At 55.3% G+C, this 14139-nt stretch overlaps 1 protein-coding gene across 6 annotated transcripts in view; it reads right to left on the bottom strand.

Annotated features, from left to right (window-relative positions):
* Window positions 1–3914: 3914 nt before the first annotated feature.
* LOC118553795 (protein FAM163A) overlaps window positions 3915–14139 on the bottom strand; it is a 72047-nt gene continuing 61822 nt past the window's right edge. For 5 of the 6 annotated variants that reach the window (XM_036120963.2, XM_036120960.2, XM_036120964.2 and 2 more), the window contains 4 exons: window positions 11971–12062; window positions 8811–8832; window positions 7706–7820; window positions 3915–7134 (listed from right to left, as the gene is read on the bottom strand). In XM_036120963.2, the coding sequence (XP_035976856.1) occupies window positions 6727–7134; window positions 7706–7798 (501 nt within the window). In that variant the 5' untranslated portion in view covers window positions 7799–7820; window positions 8811–8832; window positions 11971–12062 and the 3' untranslated portion in view covers window positions 3915–6726. Of the gene's footprint in view, window positions 7135–7705; window positions 7821–8810; window positions 8833–9438; window positions 9473–11970; window positions 12063–14139 lie in introns of all 6 variants that reach the window. The other variant, XM_036120965.2, reaches the window with a different exon arrangement.

The following is a 14139-nucleotide window of genomic DNA, read 5'->3' as shown; positions in this document are numbered from 1 at the left end:
ACTCAAATTTTTCTAGTCCACTTATATTTATGGTATTGTTCTAGTTCTTTCTCTCCCCTTTTGAATACACCTGTCTTTTTGTAAATATTAAGAATGGCCTAATGAAAGGAAAAAAAAAAAAAAAAGAATGGCCTAATGAAAGGGAAAAATGCACCGTCCTTCCTTTAGCAGACTTTGGCCGACTGCAAACCATGTACCGAGCACTGTGCTGGGTGCTGGGCTCATGCAGTGGTGAATCCAGCCCTCCACGAACATTCTGTCTACCGAGGAGATAAAGGGCCCACCAAGTATCAGCACTCCAACCTAGAATGCCACAGGGAGGTAGAGATAGGCTGTTTGGGTTATCCAGAAAAAGGGAGAGTTTACTGCAACGGTTGGCAGAGGAGTAAAACGTTGAATCGTGGAAAAGGTTTGAAGGACAGGCGAAATTTGCACTGGTGGAGATGGGTGTGTGGGTAGGAGTTGTAATTGAAAAGTCATTCCAGGTGGGATGAACGGGATCTAGAAAATTCCTGGTGTTTTTGTTGTTGTTTTACCTTTTTTTGGTGGGGGCGGCAGGGATCCCCCTTTTTTGTGTGGAGAGAGAGAGAGCACTCCTCGGGGGGGGGGGGGGTGCGCGCAGAGGGAGAAGGAAAAAGGAAAGAGAGAATCCCAAGCAGGCTGCCAGCTGAGCATGAGCCCGCTGAGCATGAGCCGGCTGAGGGACTCAATCTCACGACCCTGAGATCACGACCTGAGCCAAAATCAAGAGCTCGATGCTTAACCGACTGAGCCACCCAGGCGCCCTTGCGGGAACCCTTTTTGGATGTCTGATGCACACACATTTACATTGAATCCCAGGGGGCTCATAAACCCCATGTGCATTCAAACAGATCAGTTTGGTTGAGTCCCTGGGGGGGAGCCTGCGATACTAGTGTGCGCCTGGTTTGTTCACCTTCCCCACCCCCTCTCCCTCCCCTCTCTGTGGCCAGTGCTCCACCTGCTGTGGCAGGGTGAGAACCACCAAGGGACAGGTGGCTGCTCAGCAGAGCAGGCCCCGTGCAGCAAGGTCAGCTGCCCAGAAGGCTACGGGGACTGCCCTTGTGCCCGGCTTCCGTCTGGGGACCCAACAGTGCTCTGCCTGAGGCCTCTGCCATCCATCCAGTTGGCGGGCACCACCCAGGACCTGGGCATGCCTGCAGCCGGGAGGAAGGGGGCCAGGCCTCCAATCTCCCACTGCCTCTGCGGGGCTCCACTCACCTAGCCTTGCACCTCCCAGCTGGTTCATTCTCTCCACTGTCCAAATCTTCTTCCTTTCCATCTTAAAATATGCTGCCCGCCCAGGCCTCCCCCGACATTTCCCCCAAGATAGGCTGCAAAGTTACATTCCAACACACTTATCTTTGGAGTTTCCTTGAAGACAGCTTTTGTTTAGGAAAGTCCATCGTGCCAGAAGGAAAGTGAGGATCCCTCAACACCCTGCCTTCCTACTGGTTTGCTAAGCCCCCAGCTTCTGGCTGGACAGGCAGCCAGGCCCTCCCAGAAAGCTTGGTTTTCATTCTAAGATAAAACATAGCTGTTAAAAATAATTCAAACATGAATGGTCACAGAGGTTCTGTTTGGGGCTTTGGACACGGTGGTGATGGAGGCACAAGCTTGTGAATGTAATTAATGCCACTGAGTCGTACACCTCAAAATGGTGAAAATTATAAATGTTCTGTTATGTATATATTTTACCACAACAAAAAAAATTGCAAAAAAAAATTATACGATATGAACCTCTGCTGGCTGACATTGTTTTCCCTCTGGTCTTCCAGCCATTGACCTGATGGGGAGAGACTTGTTCCACACCTGTAGTGGAGAAGGCCCTTTGCCAGGGGAGGGTCCCTGGGGGGCCCGCGCCGCTGCATGTGACTACCCAGCATGCACTATTCTCAGGCACAGTGTTAGTATGCTCTGACTCAGAAAAAAAAAAAATCTTTTCAAGATGTAGAGTCACAAAACTCACAATAATATAACCAGGCACACACTGAGGTTTTATTTCTGCCCTTGTCTCATTGATTCCCCACTCCCTCCCAAAAGGAAAGCATTTTTATTCGTTGTTTTTTGTTTTTTTTTTTTATGTATCTTCCAATGTCTAGCTCAGGTATATCTTATATTACCATTTTTTTGCCCTTATTTAAAATTCTCAATTCTTGATTTTTCTCTTTTGAGTTCCTCCTCATTTATTGTCACTAGCTCCTGACTCTGAGCTGGGGGGTGGTCTGGAGGGTGCTGTGTGCTGGGCACCCTGAGACACACTGTGAAGGGATGCCCAGAAGCCTGGGGTGCAGGAGTGTGTATTAAGAGCTTGTGTGTCACTGGGCTCTCCACAGAGGGAGATGCTAGGCAGTGGAGGGGGATGGCTACTGGGGCCGGGGGGCTCAGGTGGAGAAGGTACCCAAACAGGGAGGAGAGAGGAGGAGCGTGGACCAGACTAATGAGGGAAGAAGGGGTGCTAGCTGTCCTTGTCACTGTTGTCTGGGACATGCCTAAGTCAGTGCCTGAAGTTCAAGGAGTGTGGACCATTTCCATTGTGAGTATAGGGCTGGGGGGAGCTCCTGGTTATGCTTTGTCTTGCTGCTGTGCCGTCAGGAGCCCCCAGCCTTAGATACTGATGGTTTGGCCCTCTTTTTCTGAAAATGATCGGTGACCTCTGAGCAGCACTTGTAAACCTGAGTCTAGAAAATGGGATGGAAGCAGCTTTTCTCTGAAGTCCCTGGAGAAACCTCAGGGACAGGGTAAGGTTTTGAAGATCTGGATTGGCATGATGCAGCTCATGGGGCTGATGGTGTCAAGGGAACCGAGGGCTGTGTTGGTCAGAGAAGCCCATGGGATTTGGGGTGATGGGCCTGTGATCTTGATCACTGCTCCTGTCCTCCCCTCCCTACCCATTTGGGTATGGAAGGTGCAGTAAGACCTGAGGCCCAGGGCTGAGCTGAAGGCGCTCAGGTGTTACCAGGGAGAAGAATGGGGCCAGGGCTGTGACCCCCACCCCATCGCGTGGGGCTGCAGGAAGATACGGGGGCAGCCCCACCTCACAGAGGCGCCGGGTGAGAGGTTGGGGGTGGGGTGGGCCTGAGCCACTTCGCAGGGGAGGGGATGGCTTGAGGTTGGGGTGGGTGTGGTGATGACAGAGATCAGCTTCAGGGTTTCTGTTCCCAGCAGACAACCGGTGACAGAGTTGTGGCCAAGGGCCACCAGGGCTGAGGGTGAAGTTGTGCCCCGTGGGACTCCCAGAAGGCCTACAGGGGCAGAGCTGCCCACTGCCCACCCAGCTGTAATCAGGGCTCACAGTGGCCCTGAGATGGGCAGAGGGTGTCTCTCTCAGACCCACGCATGGGCCCACACACAGATCCACCCTCATCCTCATCCTCCCTGGATGCTCCCTTTCACACATACATTCCCTTCCTCTCCTGGTCTGGCAGAGAGGATCTGGTCCCCAAACTCCTCTACTGTCCCCTCCCAACATGTAAGGGCTGGCTGTGTAACGCTCTGCTCAGGTCTCCCCGGGCTTCAGAGGGTTGGTGATTTAACCCAGAGCTACCAGTGGGGCCACCACAGGCCTCGATGGTGAGGGGGCAGGGAGCAGGGCTGAAGCCCAGGCTGCTCCCCCGTGAGGCTCCCTGTAGTGAGCTGGGCCACTTCACCTCAGGGGCGGCAGCAACTACACTTCACATCCCCTTTCCCAACAAACAACGTATCCTCCCTGGGCATGAGCTCTGACGGAGGCAAGATGGCAGACGGGACCTGTTAGTGTGGAAGCAGGAGGGGAGAAGAAGCTGGTAGATTTTGGTGTTGACAATGGACATTCTGGGAAATAAAAAGGACCATTTGCTCTTAAATCCGTACCTGTCTGCCCCCTCCTCAGGTGAATAACAGAGGATTCTGTGAGATTTCTATTTCAAATTCCTCATTTATTTGGACATTCACTTGGTTGTGACTCCAAGTTATCAAAGATGCAGGATGGGAAATCTGTAGCAGGAGCAGTGACATGGAGGTGGAGACAAGATGGCAGACAAGAGAGTGTTCCCAGCTTCTCCTTCTCTTCCTGTTAGGGTACGATTTGAGAAGTGTCCAGACAGTGTCCCATGGGACAGACTCCACAGAGAAAATGTGTGCAGCGCAGTTGAATGGGTGAGCTTCCTCTTCGGTAGGTAAGGCCGTCCCCGCGACAGGGGGGCAGACAGGCAATCGGAGACTGTGCCCTGCACGCTGTGGGGGTGTGTAGGGGAGAGCTGTGACCCGTCATCTCTCCAGAGTCCCCAAGCCCAGATTTCGATGTGTTGACAAGATCTAGGCTGGGAAAACTACAGGAGGACAGGGGACTCTATAAGATGCTTTTCATTCAGGGACCCCAATAGATCAGAGCCAGGAGCAGGTGACAGCCGGCAGGGCTGTCTTGATTTCTCCAAAGGCAGGAGGAACAATGACATTATGTTTTGGTGAGGAGCAACCACCCTTGCCGTGGCTGGTCGGCTGTGGAATTCCCGGGCAGCAAGGCACAGGGGCTGGTCGTCAGGAGGCCGCAACGGCTGTCAGACCCAGCCGCTCATGGCAAGGGGGGTGCGCTTGGCCCAGGAAGGACGGGCGATGGGATGGCGCATGTTAAAGTTGCTGTCCCACACTGGTGCCTCTGGACTGGGAGGCAGATCTCACGACACCCTGCTCAGAGCCGCCTCCTGCTATAAGGACCTGTTACCGTCTGAGATGCCCCAGGAGGAGAATCAGACAAACATGTTGCTTTTCACCGAACAATTAAAATCGTTTTGCCTGCTAAACCTGTATTTCACGGTGGTGGCTCAGTCCTCAACACACATCCCCGTGCACTGGATCAGGCCATTGGCAAGTGCATCTAGCCCCTGCCAGGACTCGGGCAAGGAAAAGCAGTCAGTGTGGCCAGCAGATCTTTTCAGGAAGTCCTGGCTGTTTCTTAGGGACCGTCTGGGCAGGTCTCCTTTTCCTGGAGAATATGGGGTCTCAGAGAAGATAAATGACTGATCCTAGAGCTAACGAGTGACCTCAGTGTGACCAGACCCCAGGTCCCCTGATTCTTCACCGGGTGTGCCCTAATTACAGCTGAGATGCAAGGTGACAAGTGCCCAGACAGAGTGAAACGGGAGGTGTGGTGCATCCTCTCCTCCTCCCCTCTCTCCCAGCTGCACCTGGTCCTTTCTCAAATGCAAAATCATGCTTTCCGCAAAGGGGCTAGCACTTTGCCTGCCCCACCCTCTGCAGCACACGGTGACTCAGAAGTGCTGGGGGTTAGGTATGTCCTTAGAAGGGGGAGCGGCCACCCCCTTAGCGTAGAGGCAACTGGAAAACGCATCAGGTGCACGCTCTCAAACAGCATTGGGCCACAGTGGAGTTCTAAGTGGGAAGGGAGGGCTGGGCTCGGGCAAGTAACAGGCCCTCACTGGAGACTGGGGGGCCGGGGGGTGCAGCGGAGGGCGGGCGGCAAGCGTGGAATCCAGGAGCGGGGGCCGCTGTCCCCGGTGCAATGAAGTCATCCCGCTCTATGATGACGCGGCTGGATGCCCGAGGAGAAGGCTGGGCCTCTAAGGGGGGTACATGGCTTCAATGCCGCAGCACTGTCCCCCGGGAGGCAGCAGGCTCCCCCTGCACCAGCCAGCTGCTTGCTAGGCGACTAGCCACCTTAATCACCTTCCACTCACGCTGTCTGAGGGTCAGATTCCCCTTTCTAGTGCGTACATCAGAGCCCCTTCCACCCTGCAGCTCCCAGCGGCCGCGAAGCCCCTGTGTGTGATGTGTGTGGGTGGTGACCGGTGTGCGCCCACCTGAGGACACACGCACCCTCGCAGCACCGCTCCCCCACGCAGCGCTCAGGGTGGCAGACCGGGGCCCCAGAGACCATCAGCAAGAAGGTCTCATTCGCCGAGCTGCTCAGACTCAGGAACAAAACTTCAACAAGGTTCTCCAGTAGGGGCAGCTGGTTCCGGAGGCAGAGAAAGAGGATTTGGGAGGAGACAAGGTTAGGCTTCCCTTGTTGGTGCATTCCCCACAAATAACCTTAGGCCACGGCCTTCCGAGTCCACTCAGTGTGTCCCACGAGGAAGGGGAACGTAGCAGGTTCCAGAATCAATATCCATATTGGAGCAGCGACAGGGACTGCAGTTCCCATGATCATCACATACAAAAAAACTAGCTTGTGAACTGGGTCTTAGATTTGTTTTAGCAAGCAGGTCCTGAAGAGGTCCCCTGAACACCTTCCTCTCCCTTCTCAGATTCGCAGTGCCTTACTTCTCAGCTCTCCCCGCGCCCTCAGTCCCCTTTCTCCTTCTATCCCCCAAGGAGGCCCCCCAAGAAGGCCTTCGCTTAGCTTTCCCTGCTGTTCTTCCGCTCAGAGTCCAGCAAAGCTGGGGGGAGCGAGGGGAAGCAAGAGCGGTGGCGGCAGGGCTGGAGCTGGGGGAGGAACGTTCCAGCACAGAGAGAGGCACGGCTGCCCACTCATCCAGCCAGCCCCCACCTCTGGGCCTGCCCTGGTTCTCAGTGACTCCGCAGCTTGAATTCCACTGTGGGGCAAGAAAAGCCAAAAAAAACAAAAACAAAAACAAACAAAAACAAACAAAACAAAAGAAAACCACTGAGATTGTCCTTGTGGGCTGTTGGAGGGGTCCCCTGCTGCCCCCCGTTGTTCCTGCCGGGACAGCAGCGTCGGTATGTGGAGGGGTCAGGGGTGCAGGGGGGTTACACGTCTGTACTAATAGCCCTTGGATTGGTGAAGGCCTGGCGCCCAGAGCCTGGCCACGTCACCGGGTAACTCTGGGGCACTGCCAACTTGAGGGGTGGGGGTCCCCCTTCCTTGTAGTATGCAGGAGCGAAGGAGAGCCTCTCGCCTCCGCCCCCATTGGGCACCATGTCAGCCGTCCGTATGTAAAAGGGGGAGCTGTATGGGGAGCAGGTGGTGCAGGGGCCGGCCGCCACCCCACACGGCTGGCCGCAGGGCTCGCTGGTGAGAGGCGCCAGGCCGCCCCGGCCGTCCGGGCCTTGGGAGCTGCACGCATTGCAGCTGGGGCCTCTGGGGTGTGGGGGCAGGTCGTGCTCCTCCTCCTCGTCGTCTGCATCTTCGGCTCTGCTCTTCTTGCAGCAATAATACTGAGGGGAGAGGGGGGAGGGATGCCTGAGGGCCGGACGCTCCCCTTCGGGTGGACAAAGGCACCCATGCCCCTCGCGCACCGAGGACCCTGCGCAGAGAGCTCTTTGGTGTTGGGACTGAAACTCAACACCAGACACCCACGTTCCACCACTATCTATACTCCCAGCTTTGCCAGACCAACACCTTCCCTTCTCCTTCCCCTACTTCCGAGGGCATTAACTCCAGGCCGTGGTTGAGAGAGGCAGGACCTCCGTGTCATATTGAGGACAGGGCTGGGGTCGCTGGGAGCAGCTTTCTCCTAGTCTTCCCAGAGGGGTGCCCCTTCCCAGCACTCCTGAAATCTCAGCTATGCCAGAGACACAACACAATGACCCGATATCTTCCCGGCATGGCCTCTTCGGGGGACCCCAAAGTGTAAAGAGTGTGAGAGACGCATGGCTCCCTTCTGGCCAGCCCCGATTCCCAGCCCCCCACGCTTCATGGCTTTGAGCTTTGTCACCCTCGAAGTGGGCCTCCAGTTTCTGTCCCGAGATTGGGGACGGGGTTTGCTGGTGGCCTCTGGGGACTGACCTGGAGCCTACAGTAACACAGGACCGCAATGATGCAGAGGAGGATGACTGTAGCTAGGATTCCGCCAGTGATCACAACTGTTCCCGCTGTCATCCGCCCGACGCCCCATCAAACTCTGCAAAGACGTGTGCGGAGAGGTGAGGGGCAGCCACACCAGGCGTGGGGTGGGGAGCCTCCTGGAACTTTCTACACAGTTGGAGGCAGGGGGGAACCTGAGGGCAGCTGGAGTAGGAGGACCACGGGCACTGAGAAACCAGGGGCTTCCTGAAAACAGAGGCTGTGGCCTGGGCCAGCCTAAGCCCGGGGGGGGGGGGGGGGGCGCGGGGCACGGCCGAGGGAGGGAAGAGGGGAAGCAGAGCGCTAACGGAGAGCATAATTCTGCTCTCGGCTTCTGCTCAGTTTCAAAGGTTCTTGCTGTGCCTTTCTCTCATTCTCCTTCTCCTCACATCCTGCTCAGCCCCCCACCCTCACCCCTTGGCTCATCGGAGACACAAAGACAACAGCTTCCTTTCCTGGGGGCTTAGTCTGTGGCACTGCCCTAAGCTCTCCCTGCTTGTCTCAGGTAATCCTCAAAATACCTGTCAGGATGGTTATTAATTATCCCTGTGTCACACATGATGAACTGCGGCTTCGATTGGTTTGGCTGAGATTCTACCCAGCCTGGCTCACCCCACAGGCCATGCTCCTAATCACTGTCCTCTAGGGCACACACAGCAATGGCCCCTGAGCCCTGGACTCAGGTGGAGGGGACAGGGTCCGAACCTCCAGAGTTCCACCTGGTTCTGCCCTGGCTCAAACCCACACTCCTTTTGGGAGCATCTCTGTTCTCTTTCCAACTCTTGTGGAAGATGAGGGCAAGGTGAGCCCAGAAGATGCGGGCAACAGGCAGCATTCTGGCTCCTGGAAGGTTGTGGCGAGGCTAGAGAATGGTCCTGCTAATGGGGGTAAAGCTCTGGCCTGGGGCAGACTCCCTCTTGGGCACTGAATGGGGACTTCCCAGCCCCCCCTCCCCAGGCACATGGGGACGAAGACTGGCCGTGCCCATGGAGCAGGAGGGTGGGAGGAGCCTGGGCATCTTGAAGGAAGAATGACCGTGAGCACTTACGTTCAGTAAAGGGAACAGTGACCTGCAAGACAATAAAAGGGACAGAGCTATTGGAAGAAGAATGTTACCTCTGAAAAAGGCCCCAAGGGTTAAATTAGTCGCTAAGCCCCCTCTTCCCAGCCCCGCTCTGCCCTCTTCACTGGGAGCTCTGTCACCGACAAGCCCCCACCTCCCAAGTCAGCCTCCGCCTGTGCCTCCCACTGCTGCTTGACAGACGTGTCACTCGGGTGTCCCTCCGGGATGTCAAACTCTGGCGTCTGGTGTGACAGCCTAAGTTATCACCCTCTTTGCAAGTGGGCATCCCCCCCCCACCATTAGCGCTTCCACCAGAGTAGGCTGTTCACTACTCAAAGGGCAAGCGGGGCTGGAACGCAAGCGGCAGTCCACTCAGGAAGCCGTAGGCCCTGCTGCGTTCACCTGGTGGAAGGGGCACCTTGTTCTTCAGCCAGATACGTCTGCCCCTCACCGTCACCATGCACCTTTGCCTTGCCCCACTGCCTGCATGCTCACCACCACCTTAACTCCCCTCCTCACCTCCCGCTCTCCCCCTACATGAAGCCTCTGTCCACCAGGCAGACCCAGTTCTTAAGAAGCTCAGAGCCTAGTGATGAAAAGACACTTAACATACCTTATGATATGGCCTAAGACACACAGAGCAGCGGCTGTGGGGACACAGAGGAGGGAGCAACTAACTACTTGGGGAAGGTTCCCGAGAAGAGGTTATGCTTGAGCTGGGTGCTAGAAGCTGAGTGGGAGCTTGCCCAGCAGACAAGGGGAGAGGGCAGGCTGAACAGCCCAGGTGTGTGAGATACCACGAGGGCCTCCAGGGACTGTAAGGAATCTGGAAAGGCCGGGTAGGGTAGGCACCAAGTGGGAGAGGCTGTAAGCCAGGCAAGGATTGGCATTCAATGCTCTCGGAGGCCACAGGGGTTCCTGAAGGGCTTCATGAGCCCATTTTCTCCAGCTGTTTAGATCCTGCCCACCCTCCAGCGCTCTGAGAGACCCCCCCCGGCTGCCCCATCGTGGTGCTCTCTCTCTGGATTCCCACAGCAAAGCCTTTCCATGGACCACTTTCCAAAGCCCCTCTTGGTAGGATGCTTGTCTGCTTTCACGTGGGAACATCGTTACTCCTCCAGTACATGAGAAGTCCCATGCAATCAGGAGCTGTGTCCGATAGGGCTTCCTACCCCTGCAGCATTGTACACAGCGCGGGCTGCACGAAAGTGTTTGCTAATCCTCGGGCCTGGCCACACAGCACGTCCACCGGCCTGAGAGTGAGGACTCTGACCCACCACCAGGGGGCAGAAAGCTGCATCGCTCGGCTCCCATCCCCTCTTGTAGACCTGAGCATCGCTGTTCAAATTCAATTTGACTGACTTTGCCCAGATGCATGGTGGGCCATGCTTCAGGGATTCGCTGGGCATTTGTGGGGGGATGGGGTGGGGGGAAGACGAACCTCAGCCTTGGGAGAATGTGTGTGCCCTCATTACAACATGCCATCACTCTCCCCTGCTTGCCCTGCACGTTCATGACGGAGGGCCGTGTGAGAGACAGAGAGGCCCGTGGAGTGACCTGGAGTTGAAGGCAGCAGTGAGTCACTCTACCTGCAAGTCTTGGCCTTGCCCCCTGAGATGCTAGCCTGTTTTAGGATACAGGGAATGAGGAAGCTATATAAGAACAGAGCCCTCCCTCCTGACCTCCATGCCTGGCCTCCCCTCTTTGGGTACCATGCAGCGGTTCCACAGAAGTGGCCTGGAAAATAGGGGGGAGGCATGGCAGAGGCGCACATCTGAAGGCCCATCTGAGGCCCAGCTGTGCCATTTAGCAGCCACCCCATCTTGGAGACTGACCTCCTTTCTCACTTGTAAAAGAAAACTTAACAAAAAACTCAGCTTTCCAGTATGATTGTGAGGGAAGAGTGAGATTCGCGTATGCAAGAGCCCCTTGGGAACTCTAAGAGATCCTTCAAACACAGTTATTTGCGGGGAGAAGGACGGCCCAGACATTTTAGATGTCGGCTTCAATCTGGCCTTACAGTCAGAAACCCAGAAAGCACTCGTAAAGGGCATGCGGGCAATGCCCAGGTCCCAGCCACTTTCCCTACAGACCCCGTACTCATGGTACAATCTAGCATTTAAATTACTATATCCAAGGGTTCCTATTATTGCAGGTGGGTTCATTTTCTCTTTGCAACTAAACGCAAATGATCACAATAGCTGCCTGAATCTAAAGAGCACTCTACGGTCTACAACGTGCTTCCATTTCCATCCCCTCCTGGGATGGGCAGGCTCTAAGACGGCCCCAAATGAGCCCTGCCTCTTGGAAGTCATGCCTCGTGTGCTCCCCTTCCCTTGGGGGGGGTGTCATCCGCAACTTACTTCTAACCAACAGAACACAGCAAAGGTGAGGGGATGTCACCTCTGTGAATAGATTATATAACATTCTGAGCACCTTCTTGCTAGCCAACTCCTTCCCTTGCTGGTTTGGATGCAGCAAGTTGCCACGTTGGGAGGCCCATGTGCCCAGGGACAGGGGGTGGCCTCTGGCCCTCAGTCCAGTGACCTAAATGGAACTGGACAATCACAGAAGTGAGAGTGGAAGCAGGTCCTTCCCCAGTCGAGCTTCAAGATGAAACTGACAGACCCTGAGACAGTGGACCCAGCGGACTGTGCCTGGATTCCTGACCCACAGACACTGTGAGCTGGTCAGTGTGTGTTGTGTCAAGCTGCTAAGTTTGTGGGAGTTTATCATGCAGCAAAAGATAATGGATACGCCTCTGAACCACACAAAAACCCCACGTGCAGGAGAGAAAGTCAGACCTTTAAGTGCTTTGCCTCAAGTCATACGATAGCAAATGTCTGAGCCAGACCCAAGGGCCAGTGCCGTGGAGTTTCCATCCTACAAAGCTGCCTTCTGCTGAGCTTCCTAAGGACAGGAGCCAAAGGTTCCCTCCCAGGGCCTGGCAGATGGGCTCCGCGGTGGCCAAGTCAGGGACCAAAGGCAGCCAGAGAGGACAAACCCATTGCCAACTCAAGACTCCTGGGGCCTGTCCTCTGTGACCAGAACTTTCTGGACCTCACTCCCCACCAACACCCCTCCCCACCCAGGGCCCAGACACCTTCTCCTGGGGGGAGAGGGTCAGCCTGCACCTCACACGTACGTGAAACAGCTGGGACAGCGATGGCTTGGTCACGCAGGCTGCGCCTGAGCAGACAGAGGTTGGGGATGCGTCATGGCCAAGGGCATCAGTTCCTGCCAGAGAAGAGAGGGGAAGATCAGTGAGAGCTGGAGGGGGAGGCCGAGAGGATGGACAGACCCCGAGACTGAGTGGATGTCCCCCAAAGGGCCTTGTTTGTTGGCTTCCGTGCCTGCCTCAATCTCTGAGCCCCCAGCCTAGGAACCCGAGGACAGGCTTATAAGGCCACATCCCATCCCGTCCTTGTTTCCTTCCCTCCATTGTCCGGAACCCACAGCCCAACATGGTAGCAGGACGCTGGGCACAAGCCTCTGCCTATTCTGGGAAGTGAGGCTCAATGGGGGGAAGGAGGATCGAGCTACCTCTTTCACATGCCCCTGGAGAATTCTGGCCTATCCCCTGGTGAACGTGTCCTTGTTGCCTGTGTGGCTTTTTCTCTCTTTTTTCTCTGGCCCCACGTACCTCTTTCCCATTCCCTTCTGCATCCTTCCCTGGGCCCATCCATATTCCAGCGCCCACAGCCGTGTATTCCTGTCCCTCACTCCAAAGTCCCGACCTCCCTCAGGACAATATGCCAACAGGACAGTCGGATGAGCACGTTCACACTGGTGTGCTGATGGAGGAGGGGGCCGCAGGGTCCTACCAGGACATTTAGGAATCCAGTGGAGGCTAATTCCTGGGAGTCCCTTTAAATGAAAATTCTTTAAATATCCACTCAACCTGATCTACAGGAGAGTCTGGGCCTTATACTGGGAGCAGGAGAGTGAGGAGAGGAAGGACGCTCTCTGGTGAGGTTTCGCTCTGTTCATTGTCCTGAGGGGAGAAGGCCCTGCTAGGTGTCTTTGTAGTGGGGAGGGAACCCAACTGATAACTGGATCCACAGAGCCCCCTTCCACAGGGATGGGTTCTCTGCCACAGCCAGAAGCTGGAGGTCAAAGGGCACACTTTGTCTCAAAGGCCTGGCACTTGTCGGTGTTCAGCAGGTCCCAGGAGCAGAACTCTCGGAGAAGCTGAGAAAGCAGATGTTCACCTACAGAGTTGGCCCATCCCCACCTTTACCTCCCCTCTAGATCTATGCCTTAATGCCTGGGATCAGTCTGGAATGTTCTGGGCACTTGGGCTTTCTTTTCTCAAAGATGTTCTTACTCTCATTAAAATGGAAGTCATAGATAGCTGGGTGTCCGAGGGGACTCTTCCTATCTAAGTTTTGATTCAGATGCCAAAGAAACGAGAAGACTAACATGTGAGTTTGGGACAGGTCCCTCTTCCCCAGCCATGTGCAGAGGAATATGCATGGGAATGTCGAAAAGTCTGTTTCAGGATCCAGGAACCTTTCTCCCACTTTGTAAAATACAGATGGGTCACAAATTTGGTGAAGATCTGGTGCGGAAGATTTCCCTCAGCAAGTTGTTGCTGAGCCACGAATCCCCCCACCCCCAAAGGGAGGAGGGCCGCGGGTCTGGCAGAAAATGGCTGGCTGTCCTGAGTCTGTCCAGGAGGGCCACCCGGAGGCGCGAGAAGAGCCTAGTCCACGAGGCTGGAGCTGGACATCCAGATGCCCAGGGGCTGAGCAAGGAGTTGCAGGAGCTGCCTGGGACAGGGTCGATGTGTTTGCCTGGGGTAAGGGAGTTGCAGGAGAGAGAGGCCCAGCTGGGAACCTCAAAAGAGCCCACAAAAAAAATCCACAAAAGCAAGAGCCCCTTTGAAGCTTCCCCTGCTCTCTAACCTGTAAGAATTCCCCATTTCAATCTGGCAGCTCGTGAAACAGAGCTCTTGGGGGTGGTGGGAGGAAGGGAGGAGTTGGGGAGTATAGACAGCAGAGGGACATGGCCCACCGCCCCAGCGGCTTCCAGCCCGAAGCAGATCCAAGCCGGCACAAGGGAGAAGAATCACACACTGTCAATTATTCAATGATTCCCACTTCTCAGTTGAGACTGTAGCCATAGCTGAGAGGTACCACAGACTGTCACCTCAGAGGGGGTGACACGCAATGGGACTGGCGCAAGTTTTTATCTAGGGGCAGGGGAAGATTTCATCCACCGAATACATTCTAAAGTAAAGGGATGCTCAAAGAGAGAAAAAAAGAATCAAAGTTGTTTGTTAAGCACAAATCATGCAATATGTTTGTTTAAC

Source organism: Halichoerus grypus, chromosome 7 (assembly GCF_964656455.1).
Source record: "Halichoerus grypus chromosome 7, mHalGry1.hap1.1, whole genome shotgun sequence".
In the NCBI taxonomy this organism is placed as follows: Eukaryota; Metazoa; Chordata; class Mammalia; order Carnivora; family Phocidae; genus Halichoerus; species Halichoerus grypus.
This window is presented reverse-complemented; position numbering and strand designations above follow the sequence as displayed.